The 22,483-nt window shown below is 39.6% G+C and overlaps 1 protein-coding gene across 3 annotated transcripts in view; it reads left to right on the forward strand.

Moving 5' to 3' along the window:
• The window catches only part of CACNB2 (calcium voltage-gated channel auxiliary subunit beta 2), a 419,711-nt gene that overhangs the window by 367,930 nt on the left and 29,298 nt on the right, over positions 1–22,483 (forward strand). For all 3 annotated transcript variants that reach the window (XM_090047239.1, XM_090047241.1, XM_090047240.1), the window contains 4 exons: positions 5,389–5,522; positions 9,000–9,080; positions 9,436–9,494; positions 13,778–13,887. In XM_090047239.1, coding sequence (XP_089903365.1) covers positions 5,389–5,522; positions 9,000–9,080; positions 9,436–9,494; positions 13,778–13,887 — 384 coding nt within the window. The remainder of the gene's footprint in view (positions 1–5,388; positions 5,523–8,999; positions 9,081–9,435; positions 9,495–13,777; positions 13,888–22,483) is intronic.

Here is a 22,483-nt window from a genome sequence, read left to right on the forward strand (position 1 = left end):
AAGCTAGTGCACTTTGAGTTGCACTAGCATACTAACAATAACTATCTATTAAAGAAAACTGGGACACTTCATCTTTTTTAAAAGTGTTCCAAAAAGATTCCCTAGGCATCTGCATGCATCAAAATAATTCTCACTGCCATCTCAATTAATGAAAACTTTCTTGGATTTAAAGATCTATACTTCAATTAAATCAATGATTCAGCTGCTGTATTACTGTATGTTTCATCTTTTGGCTGAGGGAAAATAGAAGGCTTTAGTCCATGAAGTTAGAGATCAATAAAAATGACTACAGCTATTAAAAAGCCTTTATTTGCAGCGGTGAAAGAAGCGTGTTTATCAAAAGCATAGGTAAAGTCTAGGCTAAATTACAGCTCGATCAAATGATCTTAACATTTTTAAATTGTCTGCGGGTATGTCTACATGAAATGATGCAGTGCCACGAAGCAGTCCCCAAGATGGCTGTTGACATACTAGTTAATATATTTACACAAGGCAGCACTGTACAGGGACATATAGAACCAGAAGCAGCATAGGTGCTTTAATATTGTGTTGTACCTAGACTAAAGATAATTAGTCTGGGTGCAGGGTGGCACTCATGAAGCTACATTACTTCCAGTGCTGGAGCTAACGCTAATTTCCACTTAAGTTCCCTGTCTGACTCTGTCTGTTTCTTAGAAAATATATGTATTTCTTCAGTTGCCAATATGCAGCCAGTTCAGTTATTGTGCTGTAGCTCATGAGTAGGTATTTGGTTGTGTTAGGGCTCTGTAGTGTAATGTTTATTGTTGAGGTTTCTGCTTTGCACCTTTATTGTTGAGGTTTCTGCTTTCTACCATTTTGGTGGTGGACTATAAGATGTGCGTGTGTGTATTTTTATGCCAGCTAGATTTCATCTACAGTGTTATGTAATTCTTCAGATGAAAACTGTCATCCACTGTATACTAAGGAGATTTGTGCAGCAGGTCAGCAAATTGATTTCCATTTATCTGAACTATCTTAAGTAATGCTCCCAGAATATTATATAGAATTCAGTGGTATAGTGGCTTTATTCACATTTCATTTTTTCTTATTTGAGGATTGGGAGAAATAGTCATGAATAATATATATTTGCTTGCTGGAAATCTTAAGATTTTAGTTTGAGAGTGTTTTTTTTCTTTTTTCTAAAATGTACTGAAGAGTGGAATTGATAATATTGATAAAACTCTAATGCATAATTTTGATCACACAGCCTATATATTGTCTCAGCTAGGTCTTCTTGGGCATCTCAGTTCTGACTTGTAGTCTCCTGCTCTTTAAATTCCTCTGCCCAGGATAGAGTTAAAATGATGCAGGCATATATATTAGTTCCCTTTGATGTGGAGTAATGGGAAGTAGAAAGAGTTAATCTCACTTTTGAATGCGCATACATTGGGCGCAACTACACAGTGACACTATGTAGCCGTAGCAACACACTACAGCAATGTAGCGTCTGTGGGCAAAAACCGTGACATCACCTCTATGTCACCATAGTAACACGCTCCCTTGGTATAGCGCATCACTATGGTGACATAGTAGCTAAAAGTAACCATGCGCCATTGGCACGGAGCAGCATGGTCTGTTACTGCACCATCATTTTGTAGATGCGCCCATATATACACGCATATATGTATATGTATATATGTATACATGTATATGTATGTGTATATATGTGTATAATTATATATAAAATTAAACTGACCAACCTAAAGCAGAAGTAAAAATCAAACAAGCTGATTGAAAACAAAGACATGAAAAATGGTAAAACTGTGTCCTTCTGGAGCTGCCATCCTAATCAATTCACGTAGATCTCATACCAGAGAGTGATGACCAGACAATAATAACTGGGTACAGAGAAGACCAAAGAACAATGAAGAAGGTGACATAACATGAAGAAGATCAGAAATGAAAAATGAGGACTAAAAAATGGAGGTGGAAAATAACCCCTGAAATGATAAATGAAAAACCAACAAGCAGTATTTTTTCTTTTTCTTTTTTTTTTTTTACAATTTAAAGAATTTTAAGAAGATTTTAAAATGTCAGATCCTGTTTGCAAAAGTTTTCATTTTAAGAAAAACATTTCATTTACTGGGATAGGAAGAAGGTTAGCCTGAAATTTCACACATCTCTGGTAATGTCTTTGCTTTGTTGAAAGTCAGACTTTGACAGTGTTCCTAGGCTTGAGACAGCCATTCCATATATATTCACAGCTAGGCATATATGTTACTGTCTGCCTAATAGCTGCTCAATTGCTACAAGCCCCTTGTTTTATAGAAAAATTAATGTTATTTTTTGCTGAAATTGTTCTAAAGATTGTGCAAGTGATTTAGTTCAACACACACATTTTATTCTGATTTATTTTAGTGGTGCCTTCAGACTGTATTATGCAAGTATTTTCTTTTTATTCATATGAGGAGGGAAGTTGCAGGTGGGGGTCACTGTGACAAGAAAGAGTGTTACATGATTTCTGCATGACTGGCAAAATCATATGAAACATGAGTATTCAGGAATATAATCTTCTAAAAGCCTATCAGAATCCTGGCATGGCATCTGTAAATAATTCAAATGGGAGTATGTGTGTTACACAAACAGAAGAGCTCTCTTCTCTGGCCCAGGTAACTCTGAAATCAGAAGTGGCACATTAGTAATCTAGGCATTTGTTACTAGATAACACTTTTACCCATAGTGATGTGTTTTCACCTATAAGACAGTTGTATGCAGCTTACCAGGGTAAATTTATTATAGTCAGTGTTCTTGTTTATGGTTACACCAGAGATATCCAATGTGTTTGCCCCTGTGGGCTGGATCCAGACGCAGGAGGGGTTTGTGGGCCTAACAACCTGCCTCTGGAGGTGGGGCATTGGCTGGTGGGTACATTTGCTGGAGCCGCTGCATGGGCTCAGCTCCAAAAAGCAGAAGGAAACCAGCCATCATTCACTCCCACTTTTCCCCTCCCACTTATTTTAGTCGCCAGTGGCAGCCAAAGCCCCAGAATTCAGCAGTAGACAATTGGGTGAGGGGGAGAGCGCTGGCCTGCACCCCTGTGTTCCAGAGCTACAGCAATGCAGCAACTCCAGCAGCTGTGCCAACAAGCCCCATAGACTGCAATTTAACAACTTACAGGTCACATGAGAACCCCAGGCTGCTAGCTGGACAGTCCTGGTTTAAGCTAAAGTTGAGTGTAAGCTGTTTGCAGCACTACAAAAAAGGCAAAAGGGCTATAAAATAGTACTTCTTTGAAAGAGGAACTTGGCTTTTTAGCACTCTATAATGTCTGTAAAGCAGCATATTGTGCCACAGGGATCTATAGGAAGTCCAGCATCCCACAGTTTTTTTTTTTAAATTCCTCTGTACCCCCTTCAAAGGGGAAGAAAGGCTGACTCTTTGATAGTCTATCCAGTGATGAGAGACCATGCTGGGACCCTGCTACCACCACTGCCACTTCAAGAAACCTGGCAACAATTCCCACAGAAGGTACTCTGTCACAGGTGCCACTCTTGGTACTCTATCTGCTAGCTGTGGAGGCTGTGTGACTGAGCAGTGCTACTAAGGCTAGGGACAGAAATTACACATAAACTGATTTAAGTGATCGGCAACCAGTTCAAACTTGTAACACAACAGAAGTTGAGTGCACATAAACCACTTTCAAAATGGCTGAAACTGATTTACGATAAACCCTCATGGATGTGGTTTCAGACTTAACTGATTTAGGTTAAATAAATTTATTGAACTTCTGTCCCAGATCCCCTCCAGTTTCAAGTTGTCTGCTCCAGCCAAGCAGGGAGACGTGCTGTAGCACCCCTGGCTTCCGGCCTGGGCGGCTACAGGCATGTGGCCGCATTTCCAGAATCAAGAGTGAGCATCTATTCACTTGGTTGTTGATTCAATCTGTACAGCTTAGATCAACCTGTAAAGACTGAATCACTTCAACTTCAGGCTTTTTGATTGTTTGTACTTAGCCTAAGAGAGCACTTGTCCTTGACCTCTCCCCACTACAGGTAGCAAGGACTGTCTAGCAGTTGCTGCTTTTTAGGGGAAAGAGCTGGCTGCCAGTAACCAAGCGGGAATGCTCACCCTTTGAGGCAACTTCTGTAGTTCTCCAGCCAGGGGCTGGAATGCCTGTATGCTCCCTTAGTGCTATATTTCTGTAGCACACCAAAGTGCTAACGTGTTGCTCAGTATTAAAAATAAATGCCTGTGTGTACCCATAAGGTGTTGGTAGACTGATCCTCTATGTCCATCTAGCATAATCTTAGGATGTTCACTGAAGACAAATTTAATGCAATAGTTACACTCATGATAGACTACAGTATATGAGAGGGTTTTTGCCAAGGTCCTTTGGTTCCTCTCCTTATAATTTACAATTTCTGCTGTAATTGGCAGACTTCTGCTATGCTCTACAATGAAAACTTGACTTTTCTTTCTCTCTTTCCATTCTGAAAACCATTTACATCTGATTCCGTAACTTTTTATTTTTTACATTATCTCCACTTACTAACTTACTTTTGGATGCATCAAATATTTCTTTTGCAAGCTATTTATGATGTACATGATTTTGTTTTCTGGGGAGGGGTGGAGAAGCAATGGTTTATTGTTTCTGATTCCATCTTACCTTCGCCAGATCTTCACTAGGTCTTTTAATCGGAATTCAGTATGCTTCTCTGATAACTGAGATAGCTTTTCTTCCTTCTCCTTGCTATTTGCATAAATGTTCATTATCAGTAGGTGTGTTTTTATTATTTCCAGTGATTGTATCTTGTGCCTACTGTACATTTTTAGCTAAATCAAGACTTTGAAAAGTCACTACCAATTATATTCTGCTCTTAGATAATTGTGAATAAGTCTTTAAGTATGTTAGGACAATAGTGATTGGCTCATGGAATTTAAAAGATCCAGAAGGGAAAAAAGATCTGTCCTTAATGTCCTAAGTGCCCAATATTAAAATCTTAATGTTAAGCTCAGGATGACACATTTTGATTTAATTCAGTTCTTCAAATGATCCATATATTGTAGGCCAAATTCTGTTATCTTCCATTGGTGTGAATCTGGAGTTACTTTGGAAATACACTATTAAAAAAAGAGCAGAACTTGGCTGTTTTATCATTTTGGGAAGAATAGATCTGTTGGTGTCTGATTTTTGTGTTGTAAAAGGAAATGTGAAGAAAATGTTACAGTAGTTGTTACAGATATCATCATGTGTTTTCTAACCCTAATGTACTGTACCTTTAAATTTTTCCCTTTAAGTTTTGTGTTCTGAACTCACGGTTGATTTTTGACTTTGGACAATTTCATGTTCTTTACTTTTATTTCCTTTTTAACCTCTTACTCCTCTCCCTGCCATCTGATAATTTTGAATTGTTTATCTGTATATAGCTATAGACATAGATGCCACTGGCTTAGATGCAGAAGAAAATGATATTCCAGCAAACCATCGCTCCCCCAAACCCAGTGCAAACAGTGTAACATCACCCCACTCCAAAGAGAAAAGAATGCCCTTCTTTAAGAAGGTAACACCAACTTGCAAGCTCCCATCTGTCCACCTGCTTACCTGCACTGCGTCACATTTCTAGTCCTGTTAGCTGTCTGTGTCCCTTGACAAGCCAATAACATGCATGCTTTGTTATTCTTTGTTTCTTTTCCATGCTGCTGTAGCTAAACAGAAGCAGAAATCGGTAAGTTTACATTGACACAACCTGTGTTTATTCTGCCACTGGCATCATTAGCATTATTACCCACAGTCTAAACAGTACAATCATTTCAGAATTAAGGAAGAAACCTAGCTGATAGGCTGCTGATACTTGGCTCCACACATTAAGACTAGCATAGTAAGTTCAGTTAGTGACTCAGTGAAATGACTCTTACAGTACTTATCCTTTTTGATGGAATAATACGCCACTGGGAATTTCTTTAAACATTCAAGGAAGTAAAATGCTGACAAATCCATATAATGCACCTCTCTAGTGCATGCTTATTTTATCTGTCTTTGTTTCTTTTTTCAAGTTTTTTAATTTATAATTCAGTCTTTTAAAATCATTGGACTCTAATCAGATTGTACTTAAAAGCAAGCAAACAAACAAACAAAAAGCCTTCAATTTTTAATTTAGTCAGTATTTAAACTTCTAATCCACTAGGTGCAAAATCTGCAGATGAGCAAGACCATGGAAAACTGCAGACTTGTTTTGGCGGTCTACTGTGAGTTTTTCCTATTGTCATATATAAATTTTCTCCCAAATGTTCTTGCCTTCTCCTCCATCAGTCAGACTATAGCATCTGAACTATTGGAAATAGGATTGGCGGTCCCCTACACAGCCAAGGTTTCTTCATAAATTGGCCTACAGAACTATTATAGACACCCTTTTATTGGGGACTGAAAGACACGCATCTTTGCTTGGGTATGTTGTTTACCAGGAAAATATCTCGTAACTGCAATATCAAGCCAAATACTTTATTTTTATTTTTATTTTCTCCTTCCTTCCTTCCTTCCTTCCTCAAATTCCCTTGGATTCTCTTCATTTTGTTTTTAACTACATACATACATCCACACTTAACAGACGGTCAGTACTGTATGTAATGCTGATGAAGCAGTGTCAGCAGCTCTGTGGATACATCTAGACACACTAATGCAAAACTTCTCTATCTTACTCGTTTATGCTTCCTCAAAGAATATTAGATTCTTCCTGCTTGAAGAAGGTTCCATTGCTTGTTTCAGTGAACTCCTTTCCTAAACAACACACTTATTATTCCCACTTCTTTACAGAATTGAATGACAGTTTCTTTGTTCTGAACAAGTCTTTTAATTAATCATAATTTAGCTATCAAACGTGCATATGATAAGCAAAATTAAGACTGACATCTCTCTTGGATACCATCAAGGCAAGTCTCTAAACTTTATCTCTAAAAGGACAACCATAGAGGCAGGAGTGTAGCTGATTCTGTACCTCTGTTCATTTTTTGCTTTCACTGATAATCCCAAAATCATTACAAGCAGTGGTGGTGATTTTTAAAATAAGTGGCCTATGGTCCAAGTAACTATATGGACACCTACAACTTGCTTCATAAAGCGAAGTCACTGAACAGGCATCAGATGATAAAACTTCTGCCACTGCTGCTGTGGGGCATGTTCACAACAGGGATCTGACAAGTGAAAGTTCTGCAGTTGTTACCATGAATATAACACTAAAAATACCAGGAAACAAAAAACACCTTCCCAAAGAAATCCTCTGAGTTGCTGCAATATAGGTTTAAAAAAATAAAGCACCCATATTCCATCAAATAAGGTAATTTCTGTATCTTCCCTAATTTTCAAGTATGTTAACTACTAGCATGAGTGTAGTTTCATTGATAGCCACCTTATAAAAAAGATCTTTTGCATCAGAGCATTGACCCCATAAGCACTTACAGCCTGTAATGCACTTTTCTAAGGGGCATGTCTCAAATGCATGCAAGTAGCAAATTATTTACATTCCTGGTAACAAAAGTTGACAGGGTATCTCTTCATGCTTATACATCATAGTTACAAGCTTATACTTTGAAACATTTTAAGTTAAATCCTGCACCATGAAAAAATAAATTCAGTTCATGTGCTTATGATGCCTTGGGCACAGGTATTCATTCTTATTATATTACCAATTATGTGATGAAGCTACAAGAAAAAAAAGAAAAAACAAAAAAAGAAAATCGGTCGCAAGATTTTTTTCATGTCTTAGACTGCTTTAGACTGCTGCTTGTGTAGCATTTTGTGCTGTCACTGTATCAATGTTTGTCTTTGTTTTTTGTGTTTGGAAATGTTGGAAGAAATTGTTTTACCTTTTGTGATTAATTTTGGGACATGTTGAATACTGTAATAATGAACAATAACAGTATTTTTGATGTTGACTGATGTATTTGTACTATGTAGGCCTTTGAAATATATATCTGTCATACCTCCTTTTAAGATTTTTCCAGGTTGGTGGTTTTTAATTTGAAACATTTTTCCCTAAACTAAAGAAAAAGCAAAAAGAACTAAAAAAAAGATTAATGCTTTTTTTTATAAGCCAGGTTTGATATAGTCTTGGTCTTGTGAAAAACAGTTTGATACAAAACTGTTTGATTCTTTTCCTTTACCATATTTGGTTTTACATTTGCAAGATTTTGGCAGTCTTTTGAAAGATGCAATGTTCTCACCCATGTGTTTAAAGTACATTACCCAAAGAGTATAAAATGTGCATGATACATCAGTGAATTGACCCTTCTGGGTATCAATAAGAATCTCTTCTATTGAAAGCTGTATTTATACAAACACTCTGTAAATACTAACATCTATCATTGTTTCGATTTCATTTCCTAGCCATGATTACATTTAGTTTAAAATTGTAGGTATGAAGACGGTAATGTATATTATAAGCACTTCTATGGGAATTTACAGTGGTGTCACTATGGTTTATTAAGTGAGGCAGAAATACATAAAAGAGAAATTGCTATTTTCTCTCTCCTTCCCTTACTTTCCTTTGTATAATAGCCTTTATAGACTATCATAATGCAGTGATAAGATTTTGATAGGAAACTTCTGTGATCAACTCAGATGTCCCAACCCTTTAGTCAGGCAAACCAAGTAAATAGTCGGAAATAGTCCCTTCCATTAACCACACAGAAGTTATGGCAGAGAGAAGTTGCTTTGTGGAAAAACTTTCACAACTACACAGGGAGGACCAGAAGGTAGAGCAATGAAAGCAAAATTCAGGAGGGGTCTTTTTGCAAAAAATAAAATGTGCATTCCCCACTCCCCTCTCCTCCTTTTCTATCCTTCCAACCCCAATTAGTAGCACACTCTTCTGGTAATAGCTGTACATTTTTAAGAAGAAGAGAAGAAGACAGAAAAAATCCAACTCCTTATTCCCATGTTAGTGACATCACTGGAAATTCAGAGTTACTCACAATGTAACTGAAGCATTACTGGTATTGCAAATGATGTGCTGAGATTCTGAAAGTCTTTTCTTTTTATGCAGACCGAGCACATCCCTCCTTATGATGTAGTGCCTTCTATGAGACCGGTAGTTTTAGTGGGGCCTTCCTTGAAGGGATATGAGGTAAGTAATTACTACTGATTTTTATCATTTTGTCAAAGAAATGAACAGTATTTGTTTTAATGGTTTTAAGATGAATAAGAAACAGCATCAATTAATGCCAAAGAAAATCAGGCAAAAATATAAGGGAATACAGGGCATTTTTTCGCATTATCTTTTTACTTGTTCTTGGAATTCAGGCAGGAGAAGCTAAAGTGTTTAGACTGTATATTTGTGAGTTACATGTTCATACCATGCCATTAGGAGACATGAGTTTGAAATAAACTTTGAACTACTTATTAGCTATATTTTTACAGTGATTATTTTGTAATATTTATTTCACGTGAAGAATTTTAATCCATTGCTTGTTTACTTTCAGGTGACAGATATGATGCAAAAAGCATTATTTGATTTTTTAAAACATAGATTTGAAGGGCGGTAAGTACTTCGTAATCTAGATTACTTGAAGATAGTTCTTATTTTGAATTGTCACATCACCAAAAAATAATGACATTCACACCAAGATACTGATGGAAGAATATTTTGAACTTGAAGTACAATTCAATGGTAGACAAATTCTTGCAGTTACTTGGGGTAGGTAGTCAAAGCTTCACTAGCAGAGAAAATAATAAGGATGGGAAGACTCTAAGAAGAAAAGGATGGCTGCTTTCCTAAAGGTGGCAACTGAAATCCCAAGTGGATAGGCCTTGACCCATTGTTTTTATTTAAGTGGCAAAGACATAAGCTGACAGAGAGGCTCATTTGGTTAACATCGTATGATTTAAATGCATATTTCAAGTGTAATAGTTTCTGTACATGAATAGAGTCTCTTCATTGGCTCGGAGTGGCACTGCGTGTTCTCCGTTTCCAAACACGGAGAGCCTCAGAGCACATGTCCAGGAGTGCTCCAGACTACTCATCGCTTTCTCCAGCCATCTCCTCTGCTTAATTTTCAGACTTGGGCACAAACAGAATAGGCATGAATGCATGAGGTTTATTTCTTGGTATCCATCCTAGGCTCACTGTGGAGGCTGCATGGATGCAGCTATGTATGCTCTTCACAATTAAGAATGGATGAGATGAAGCTTTTAAAAATGACATCAAAATTTGTAATAATTTATAGTTATATTGGGAATAATAAAAGGTATAAACCATTCTATCTAGCATGTAAGAAAGAAACTGGCAAAAACTTGCAAATGGAAATCTTGTTTTGTAAGGTATAAAATCTGTTGGCAGATGGGCATAACAAACCCAGTAGTCCAAATTAGAGTTTGGATTTCCATGATTTTATGGAATAATCTGTTAATGCTATGACAAGCATCACAGTATTTGACTCCATATATAGCTGTAGTCAGACCAGGGCTAAACTGTAAAATTATATTGCTAATCTGCACTGTAAAATAATTTTGTTTTCATATATTAACTACATTGCATACTGAAGGATTTTACACAAAATATATTCACTTACTTTTCTCAATCAGAGAATTGAGACTTGATGGTGTTTTAACTGAATTGCATCCAATGTACTTCTAGAGAGTACAGCTTTTAGTTCTTATGAAATCCATTTCCTCCTTTTTACAAGGTAAATAAAATTAGACTCTGGAGGAAAGGAGAATGGGATAAGCCCGATTTAACTCTTCTGTTTGGAAGAATGTGACCTCTCTTTAGGCCTGAGAGGCCAAAACATTTTGAGAAGGAGCTAAGCCAAGGGGTGCAACTTGGCTCTAGATACCAAAACAAGCTTAGCTAACTGTTTTCATAGGGAAAAAACACATATGAAAGATTATGTAGCAAGTCACCGGGAGCAACTGCAAGTAAACATTTGACTCATCCTCACTTGCAAACACAAAGCTGAGTCTGTGAGGCACTTGACCCCTGGCCTTCACTGTCTTGTCTGCTCATACTTTCACTTTAATGTTCAGTACTATGAAACATTTAGTGTATTAATGAATCTTTTTTGGCAGTTAAATATAAACATTGGTCCCTGTTACAACTTCCACTGACAACGTGATGGCTAAATCATAGCCATGTAGTTGTACCACAGCATAAGCCTGGGTACAAAGCATTGTCTTTAGTTTGCTTACTCAGTGCATATCATTGTGAATGCTGTACCTTTGTTATGATACCCTAATCAAGATTAGGAGAGAGAGGCAAAAGATTATTTCTTATAGGACAAATTGTACGTTTTTCTGGCAGATATCTGTAGAAGGCAGTTTGAGGGGCTGTAAAGCACTGCAAAGTTAGCCTTGCCATGTTTCTTTTTAGTCATCCTAGTAGCAGGTATGGAGAAGGCAGGTGGGGTCACCTTCTAAATACATAAGCCCTAGGAGTCCAAAGGGAAGACAAGTCCATATTCCACAGAGCTCTGCGTTCCATTCATCTTGACAGTGTGGCTCTTGAAGTCAATAGACAAGTTGGCATAAGATATTGTGCAAAAGGGGAGAGGTTTGCATGTACAGAAGCACATATAGGCTAAATACAGAGAGTCAAAAAGCCCAAGGCTGAATTGATTCAGACTTCGCAAGTTTCTCTGAACTACATAGATTGAACCGATAAGCAAGTGAACTGAAATTCACTTTTCAAACAGGAAAGGTAGCCAGACCCCTGCAGTGGCCCATACCAGTAGTTGGAGGGGCACTAGAGCACACCTCTGAGCCTCCTGGTCATGGCAAAGAGCCAGAAGCTGGGTGGTTCCCTGAGTCATGCCTCTTCCTCAGCATGCCTAGGTGGCTGAGGAAGGGGTGGGGGGAACCCACCCCTCCAGTCCAGTACTGGATCCCTCAAACAGGAGCAGCCCAGCGTGGGGGATTGCAGGGAAGAGCCCCAACCGAGGGCTTTATTCTGCCTGCCTGGAGTTGGGAGTGGGGCTGGAGTCCCCTAGCCACAGCCGCTCCTCAGCTTTCAAGCTGGGTAAGAGGGAGGGGAGGAAGCCTGCAGTGGGGGCAAGGAGCCAGAGCAGGGATGGAGTCTCCTAACCACACCCCTTTCTCAGCCTCCCGGCTAGCTGAGAAACAGGGAGGGAAGCCCACACTGGGGCTTGGCTCCATGCCCAGAGCCAGGAGCCGTGCCCCCTCCTCATCCTCTGGGCTTGCTGAGGTGGGGAGAAGCCTACACTGGGGCTTGGCTCCAACCCCAGAGCTGGGAGCCATTCTGCCCCTCAGCCCTCCCAGAGCCTGAAAAGGAGGCATGGTTATAGGGGACTCTTGGAGCCAAGCCCCACCCCCCTCGGATTCTTCCCCAGCCAGCCCAGAGGCTGAGGAGGGTGTGTGGCTCCCCTCGCCCAGCTCTGAGGGTGCAGGCAAGCCCTAGTGCAGGCTTCTTCCTCCCCTGCCTTCAGTCAGCTCCTGACTCCTGGCTCTGGGAATGGAGTCAAGCCCCATTGAGGGCTTCCCTCCCCGCTCCCCTGGCTGGCCTGGAGGGTGGGAAGAAGGGAGTGTGGCTCCCAGCTCTGAGGGCAGAGTCTAGCCCCTCACTGCTGGCTTCTCCCCCCCCTCCCCCCCCTCCAAACATTGCAGAGGCTGAGAAGGAGGCATGTCTCCCAGCTCCTGGCTCTGGGAGGGCAGAGTCAAGCCTCCATTCCCACCCCAGTTCCCTGTGCTGACATCACCTGGCTGGGGTCTAGTTTTGCCCCCCACCCCTGGTGGAAGCATCCGGCCTGGGGTCCGGTGCCAGGCTGGAAGGGTGGGTTTTAACCAGTGGAGCCGGCTCTGGCCCCCCCACCCCCTGACTTCCTCAGCCAGCTAAAGGAAGGAGTAACAGCGCTCTGACTGGGGAGCAGAGGGGTGGGGCAGAGCAGAGGGGTGGCTGCAAAGCATCCTGGGATACTGGGGAATTGTGAGTTAACTTGAACTGGGAGAGGATCTGGGAGAGAAGTTCCATAAACCAGTTGACTTAAATCAGTTAAGTCTGGTACTGCATCCAACCAAGTTTATCTTAAACCAGTTTTAGCTATTTTGAAAGTGTGTTGAACTTGTGTTACAAGTTTAAATTGGTTTCTGATCACTTAAACCAGTTTGTGTAAATTCTATCCCTAGCCATAGTGCTTATTGCAGCATTGACTAAGATCTAAGTATCTTCTTTAACTTTCTTCCTGCAGAGAGAACAGCATCACCCAGGGCATGTCTATATAGGACCAGGCGATTCCATATCAAGACATGTTGCTTCTCTGCTGAGAGATGCTACACCCTGGGTGCATCTACAGGTGTGCATTAATGCGCACTAGCCTATTTTAATGCGCATTAAAGCAGCAGTAAAAAACATACTATTTAGTTCATGTGCATTAAGGCAGGCTAATGAGTATTTTCTTATTACCTCACAATGGTACTAAACTGAATGCAAATTAACTAAAGTGCATAAATGCATGTGCAGACACACCCCTTGTGTAGCGTACCTGTGTACTAGCTCCAGAACTGGAAGCAGAGTAGCTGCTTTGGGGAGGTGCTGTGTATGTTTCACTAAGCCGTGTGTGTGCTGTGTCAGGTAAGAGGCAGTTAAGAAGCTTACTGAGTCACATGCAGCACCTCAACACCTGGCTATATTGCTTCCAGCTTAGCAGTTGGCATACACAGAGTAGGTATAGTGTTTCAGTTTAGTTCAGTCTTGTGTCGCAAGGAGAACACACCTCCTTGTGGTCCTCTCAGCCTTTTATTAACTGACTGCCTTTTATCTTTGCTTTCCTCCATGATAAATGACACACCATTTTCTTCAATTATGTTTTACAGTATATCAATCACACGGGTTACAGCAGACATCTCGCTTGCCAAACGCTCAGTATTAAACAATCCTAGTAAGCATGCGATAATAGAACGATCTAACACAAAATCAAGCTTGGGTGAGTATATGTTGTATGACGATAACCAGTAATTGGCACTCAAATACAATCCCCTCAGTTTATATCTAGAACACAGGGGAACTCATTTTCTCTGCTGTGAAAAGAGCAGTCATTGCAGCCATGGTATCAACAAATCAGAGATCCTAACAGCAGAAGTATTTCTAAGAGAAAATAAGTGTAAGTACTGATTTGGGGTTATCCTGTACCTGTTAAGGTTTAGCATTAGATTTGTTATTTCTAGGTCATAATGTAAATGGGAATACACCTTTGGATAAGTAAAGCTGAAATTTTTAAACAGCTGCTTAGGTGGGTTCTTTAAAGTTGGGGAAAGGGAACCTGATCTTTACTAAAGTACCCATTATATTTACTGGTATTTTTTAAATTTATTTTTCACCATTGAATTCTCTGAATGTGTGTTTGCATGTAATGTTAATCTTTAAGTAATGTTAAGGATTATACAAAAACTTAAAAAAGCCTAAATTCACATTCTGCCAGGTTCTCAGCATACATATTGGTAGGTGACTATTTTGAATTGAGTCTCCCTAGTTGGAGCTTTGTATAAATGCATAAATATTCATTGGGACAGACAGAAGGAAGCCAATTCAGTGCCCTCTGTGCTAAGGACACTCAAATGAGATATAGTACACCCAAGGTCAAGTCTCTGCTCCAGTTCTTCAAGAGCAAGGATTTGAACCTAGATATATTACATCCAGGTGAGCATCCAAACCACTGCACAGTGGCAGTTCACTTGTTTGCTTTCTTCCCTGTCTTTTGGTCTTTGTGAAAAACTTTAAGAAGTCTCATTTTTGCTATAATGCAGAATTTAAAAATATTTTGCAATAATAGGATCATAGGTAAGTAGGGATGGAAATTATAATGAGGTAATTTATTCCAGCCTTCTGCTCAAGACCAGGATTATCCCTGGTTAAATCATGAAAACTTTTGTGAGACAGTAACATTGTTTCTCATTCCACTCTAGGGAATATGGTTTTAATGAATCCATGTTTTCATTTGTATTTTTACCATTTATCAGTGTGTTATTTTTGCTTTTCTTAGACTGGACTACTGTAAATTTGAAATGTATACTTGACTTTCTTATAATCTTGCTTTTGAAAACTCACGCGTGAGATGTTGGCTAGCAAATGGAATTGTATGAGAAAATTTATATAAATATCTGATGATTGCTAAATAAATTTCATTTTGACTGTTTTTATTTGCTCTTTGATAAATTTTGTTCATATGAACATTCATGTAACTGAATTTAGGCTGGTGGCCAAAGTTTATTTAATCATTTAATTAAAAGATGAAGGACAATTTGTTTTGAGCAAAAGTGAAAGTTGATTAGTGATCCATTTGATAAATATATTGAGTCATGAATATCTAATACTAGATGAATGATCATAGCGGCAAGAAAAACATCTATCTGTTGCACAGGCTAAAAATAATTTCATACCTATCAATCTGTCACCACCATTTATCTTTCAGAAAATTCCATGTTCACCCGTTCATCCATTAATATGCAAAAAAAAAAAAAATTAAATCTGTTGTTCACTAAATTGTTCACCCAGGTACAATGGCAAACTTCAGCCATTACAACTGCAACATCTTTCCTTAGGACATACAATCTTTTTAGTAGAGGTATTTAAAATGCAACTGCTACCATCATCTCAGTTGCTACAATACCAAGGAGCATGTGTAGGTGTGTATTTGTATACATGTGTGTAATAGGTAGGACCTATTATGAAGGTTGTAGACATTTGTTTTCAGTTGCTGATAACTGCCAAATTTTGACTGTAATTTTAGTAGTTTAATATGCCTCAAATTGATTTCTCCAGGAAATTTCAAGTACAGCAGTTTAACTGTTTCCAAGAATGAGGCTAAGGAGAAATATATTTTACCCTTATTTTTAAAAGGCTGATAATAGTTTAGCTTATAAATGCCAGTGGCCCTCCTGTATTTGATATCATCGATATGCTTCTTGACATCCTTACAAAAAATATCAAAATGTGGTCAAATTATAAGCCTATGAAAAATAGCAATGTTCATATGCTACATAGAGACTCAATAGTGTTTAACAGATAAATCCCCTCAAGATGCCCAGAATGAGCATGCTCCAACATGGGGCTGAGTAGGACTTTTCCTGGAATTACATATCTGTTGCTCTGGACTGGGTCAAGTCATGGCTAACACTAGAACAAAGACCAGGGAGTCTGCCCTCCACCTTCCATCCATGTTCTCTCAGTGCTAACTTAATGACTCCAGAAAGAAGAGAGGAGCTGGCAGATTTGAATGAAGCTAGACTGTGTGGAAGAAATCAAACTTCGCATAGTGGTTGAATCAGAACTGACAGAGCCAGCTTTTCTTTATTTAAGGCTATACTGTGATCACAGGGAGAATTCCATACAGCAAGGGGAATCACCCACTTGTTTGTTTCAAAGGATTTCTCAGACTCTCTAAGGTTACAAGCGTATTTATACTAAAGACAGAGAAAGAGATAAAAAATACACCTTGGAGAAACAAAACAATAGTAAATTACACAGAAACTTAGAACGTTTACTTAAACAACTATCTATGTGTAGGGCTATCCCAAGGCATGCAGGAATACACAGGGCAAGATATCAAGATAATCCAAGGAATGCAGGAATGCAGATTCCTTATCTCAGAACATTTGAATTAAGCAGTATCAGCACGTCTGGTCTTTGTCTGTTTTTCTAGTCAAGTAAGCCAATTACTTCTACAACTGTAAGACTCAGGAGTTGCTTGAGACTAATGGCAATATGGGGGTTAGAGGGAACTTAGTACTAGGATATGAGGTAGAGGAAGGTTGGGACTGGCTGTGTGAGGACATTGGCACATGGCTGGGAACTGAGACTGGAGCTATGGAGAGATTGGGCCTGGTTAGGCAAGGACATTGGGAGCCAGGGAAGGAAATGATGTAAAGAACTTGGGGTTATAGGGTCAGGGAAAGAATGATATCAGATTAAGAGCTGGTGGGGGAAGGTTGGACTGGGTATGGGAAATGAAAACCAGTGAGGCAAGAGAAAGGAGATGGCTAAAGTATTATCTATATTGTGGGAGACCCAAATTCAAATCTCTGCTCTGCCTAATTTAGGCCAGGGATTTGAACATCTGCCACTTCTCACTGGTATACTTTGCCATTGTTCTGCAGAATCAGTCTTTCTCTGGCACAATGCATATTAATTTCTTTATAGAAAGAGGAACTGCCCAAGCAAAAAAGATGGAGGGAGCCCCATCCTAGACCATCCTGCAAGCTAGTAGTTAGGGCTTTCACCTGGGATGTAGTAAATGGAAGTTGAAATCGAACTGAATCAGGCAGAACAAGTTCTTGAACACTGGTCTCTGACATCTCTGGTGGGTGCCCTAACTTATGGCCATTCCAGGGTGGGCTCCCTGTGGCTTTCCATGAAAAACCTCCAAAAGTCTTGTGTTCTTTAAAATGTAGAAAATTGTTGCGGGATGGGAAGATTGTTTTCTCCTCACTCTCCCATGACAGTTTAATTCTGTCCTGCAGAATGGGATTCTCCACATAGTTCCCATGCTGGTCAAGTCCAGAATTTTTACAGAGGATGACAAAGTTGGGGTTCCTCGTCTTCTCTATGCCTGACTTGAAACCTTGGGATGCCTTTTTCACCTCAGTCTTCACAGGCAAGGTCAGCTCCCAAACTACTGCACCAGGGAGCACAGTTTGGATAGGAGGTGAGCAGCCAACAGTGGTGAAAGAACAGGTAGGGACTATTTAGAAAAGCTGGATATGTGCAAGTTCAACAGGCTGGATGGGATGCACCCAAGGGTGCTCAGGGAGTTGGCTGATGAGATTTCAGAGCTACTGGCCATCATCTTTGAAAATTTATAGTGATCAGGAGTGGTCCTGAATGGCTGGAAAGGGGCAAACACAGTCCCCATATTTAAGAAAAGTTAAAATCTTTCCCTGGAAATAACCTTTCAGTCCCTGGAGAAATCATGGAGCAGATCCTTAAGAAATCCACTTCTAAGCACTTGGAGAAGAAAGTGATTAGGAACAGTAAGCATGGATTCACCAAAGACAAGTCATGGCTGACCAACCTGATTGTCTTCTAGAACTAAGTTACTGGCTCTGTGGATGTGGCGAGACCAGTGGATGTGGTATACCTTGGTTTTAGCAAGGCTTTTGATATGGTCTTCCACAACATTCTCACAGGCAAGCTAAGGAAATATTGTTCCATCCTGCACTTAGGACAGAACGATCCCATGCACCAGAACAGGCTGGGGGATGACTGGCTGGGCAGCAGCTCTGCAGAAAATGTCCTGGGGGTTACAGTGGACAAGAAGCTGAATATAAGTCAGCAGTGTGCCATGGTTGTGAAGAAGGCAAATGGCATACTGGGCTGCAGTGGTAGGTGTGGTACCAGCAGGTCAGGGGAAGTGAGTATTCCCTTCTATTCAGCACTGCTGAGGTCACATCTGGAGTACTGTGTTCAGTCTTGGACCCCCAATACAGAAAGGATGTGGACAAATTGAAGAGTCCAGAAGAGGGCAGTGAAAATGGTGAGGGGACTGGGGCACATGACTTGTGAGGAGAGGCTGAAGGAAGTGGGTGTATTTAGTCTGGAGCAAAGAAGACTGAGAAGACTTAATAGCACCCTTTGACTGTCTGAAGTAGGGTTCGAAAGAGGATGGAGCTTGACTGTTCTCAGTGGTGGCAGATGACAGAACAAGGAGCAAGGGACTCAGATTTGGAGCACAGGAAGTTTAGGTTAGATGTTAGGAAGAATTTTTTCACTATGAAAGTATTCAAACACTGGAACAGGTTACCCAGAGACGTTGTGGAATCTCCATCCTTGGAGGTTTTTAAGACCTGGCTAGACAAAACTTTGGCTGGGATGATCTAATTGTGGGTGGCCCTGCTTTGAGCAGGGGGTTGGACTAGGTGACCTCCTGAGGTCCCTTCTGACCCTAATTTTATATGATTCTATGATCCCAGCTGCAGAAGTGTGAAGCAATAGGCAGCTGGGAGCTAATGAGTGCTGTGCATTGGAACTGATTGAAAAGGATTTTCTGTCCAAAAATGAGGATTTACTGAATCAGAAAGTGCCATAGAAACTTACTGATTTTAATAAAAATCTGATGGAATCCTTGTAGTTTTTACTATGTAGGACTCTTGACAGACGTCTGTATAGCTATCTGGCAGTTTGCCTACTCAGCCCCCATCATTTCAGGTCTCCAGTTTCTTAAAAACACATCTTGTGGGTTCCCTCCTTTCATTAGCTCTGTTGATCTTATTCCTTACTCCCATACTTTGAGGGAAGGGAGTTCCCTCCCCTGCCTTCCTCCTATTATCAGTGGATTTCCTTTGCTATTAAACAGCACTTAGAAACAGGGAAACCAGAAATCGATGGAAACTGTGGCCCTGAATTGAAATATTCTTACACTTTAAAAGAAAATTCCAAGATATAAGATTTTATCCTGTTTTAGGGCAAAACAATATCATACATATTCAGAATTGCCCATGGAATTGACAGTTCAATTTTCAGGCAGCTGTACCGGTACTGCAGAAACTCCAGTAGGAAATGTTCAAAGCAGGCACCTAAAATTAGTGGGAAAATTTTTACTTTAATATCTCTGTTGTTAGCAGTTGTAAAAGGGGGTGCCTCTGCTGTTAGTTGCTATGAGAACTCCTTATGAAAACTGCTGTGTAGGAGTTAGGTATTCTTATTATACCTATAGATTAGTAAATATGCTTTTATCAAACTGTCAGTATAAGTCAAGATAATTTATTGTCTTTGGTCCTAACTTCCTAGCCGAAGATCTAATAAACTTGATGGGTGCATTCCCACGAGTGTGCACATGCAGGGGCACACATTTCCCATGGGACAAATAGCAGCGGCACATATTTGTGCCACTGCTATTTGGTCCTGGGCACACCCCTGCATGCACATTCCGGTGCATGGCAAAGGGACCCAGGTGGGCTTAGGGGAGGCTGGAGTCAGCACCTGTACTAGCCCCAGCAGTCTTACTTGAGATCCTGGGGGCCTCCCAGGGAAGCAATGGTGCCAAGCCAGCTGCTCAAAGCCTGGCTGGCAGCCAGAGCTTGAACTCTTGCTGGCCTGTTTCTGGCAGCACACACTGCTACCATGTGTGCCACACCATTTTTTCTAGTTTGTTTTTTTTTTTTACCACCGGAATTTCCCAGTGTCAAAAAACCCTCGCCATGCTGCAAACGGATTGGAGGAGGCACAAACCACTCATGCGGATGTACCTGATAACTCCCCTCCTCCCCCTTTTATTTACATGCCTTCTCTTACTATTCCCTTGCCTCATCTTAGTTGTTCTGCTGTCACTAGGCAATATTTTGCAATACTGCAGTAATAACAAAATTACACTAATCATGGAATCCATCTGCTTTCTGAAGCAGATCTATAATTACTTGGTCTTGGTCGTACTGAAGGCATATAGGAATTTTTCTCATTTGACTTAACCATAGTGAAGTTTGGTATTTTTTAAATTAAAAGAAAACATTTTAACTTAAAAAACAAACTTCATTGGAACGTAACAGCATTTTTATTTTAATTAGTTTTTATTTTTAATATAATCAAAATAGCAAGCATTGTTAGAATGAGTAAGAGTATATTCAGGGTTGAATTTAATTTTTAGGGCAAAAGTCCCATTTTAACAGGCTTATTTGCAAAAACAAGATTTGCACCCACAGTTGGCACCCAAAGAAAGTGCATTTCAAGTTTACAGTCAGGATTAGTTTTTGCAAATAAGTGATTTACTGACAAAAAGCAGTTTTGGAGTGGCCACAGCACATTTCATCACTTTCCAGCTAGATTTCATCAAATAGTTCCACAAAAATGATTTAAAAATGGCAAAAGATTTAGAAATCATTGACATACTTCATTTTGGTTCAAACCTTTCAGAAATGTAGGAACATTTCATTTTGGGCATGTACTAAAAAGCAAGAAATGTTTAGATTCACAAAGTGAAGTTGGTGGTATTCCTTTTACCTGCTAACTCAAGAGTTTAAAGCATTCACCATACTGTAGGATTCAGACCCACTTTTCTTACAGAACTACCTCTCCTGTTAAGTGGCACCTATTGGTGTTAATTGGAGTTTTATTTTGCATTAAATACCAGTGAACTCGGGTGTCCACTTCCCATGTGAATTCCGGCCTCCCATTCTTCCTGTGTCTCAATGAAAAGTCAAGTATGTTATGGAAAGAAGAACAGTGCAAATAGGAGAGATTAAGGAGGACCCACCCAGAACATCTTTTAACCAGTAGTTAGTGTACTCATCTTGATGGAGACCCCAATTTAAAGTCCCTCCATGCCTGGCTTAAAGCAGAGATCTGAATGGGTCTTCCATTTCCCAAGAACCACTTGGTTTAGGATATTCTGAACTGAGTTGCTGTCCATGTCTTCTGTTGCTACTATTCCAAGTTACATAAAATACTTGAATAGTAGTAAAATAATACTTAAATAGTATTTAATGGTAATTTACTGACAAAAGGACTGAGACCCATGTATTTGTTTCAACGTTTTGTAAATAGTTTGATCGAAAATGAAATGTTTTGAAGATCCTGCCTTGAGTAGGAGGCTGGACTAGATGACCTCATGAGATCCTATTTTTCTATTGTTCTATGATTTTTTTCATTTCAGTAGGAAAGTCCAAAAAATGTTTTGGGATGTTTAGCTGCCAGGGTTTCTTTTTTATTGTTTCAGTGTTATAAAACTCATTTATGCCTACAGCCCCAGGCAAGAGTAAATCAAATATCTCATGGACAGAAGACTGATTCTGGCCAATTTCTCTCCTGCGTGCATATGTTCTGCCTGTCCCATGTGAGGCTGGTCCTCAGCCCTTTGAAAATGAATCACTATTTTTTTTACTTTAAATAGTATTGTCAGGCTTTTCCTTGTATTTACATCATAGTCTCTTAAGAGGAAGGACAGAAAATGAATAAAGTGGCTAAAAAGCTGTTCTACATGCATGCTCAATAAAATCCAGTTTCACTGGGAAAATAAGCCAAACTCTTTAGACAATAATTTTTACCATGTCACTTAGCACATGGCTTTATGGCATATAAATGTATTGCAGAAGGAATGAACTGAGGTATAGGGACCGAGACTGATTGAACTAGTAGAGGAGAGCAACCTTCAAGAAGACATATACAGAAATAGACAGCAATAGACAGAAAGCACAGCTAGAGTAAAGAACTGTACTTGAGCAATCAGATATTCCTTATGAGTCTAGCATTATACTCCTGTTCCATCTGAACTGGAAGTTTGTCTGAATAAGGACTGGGTAAAAATAGACTTGAGGATCTGACTCATCAAACACTAAGGCTATGACTTAATATTTCTCAGTTTCTGAGACTTTTAATTCAAGATTAATCTGTCTAAGAATTATATCAAAATACTGCCTAGATCAAAAATTATTTTTACACATTGTTTCCAAAAGACACGAAAGTTTTATTATCTCTTTTGAAAACTGGTTTTGGACATGAATACAATTCCATGCCCGAGGGACATGTTTGCTTGTCGCTAATGTCTATATGTTTAATATATGAAATATTAATATTTAAAGGGAAAAACATCTGCA

This window comes from Crocodylus siamensis, chromosome 5 (genome assembly GCF_052110815.1).
Source record: "Crocodylus siamensis isolate JL-2025a chromosome 5, ASM5211081v1, whole genome shotgun sequence".
Classification (NCBI taxonomy): domain Eukaryota; kingdom Metazoa; phylum Chordata; order Crocodylia; family Crocodylidae; genus Crocodylus; species Crocodylus siamensis.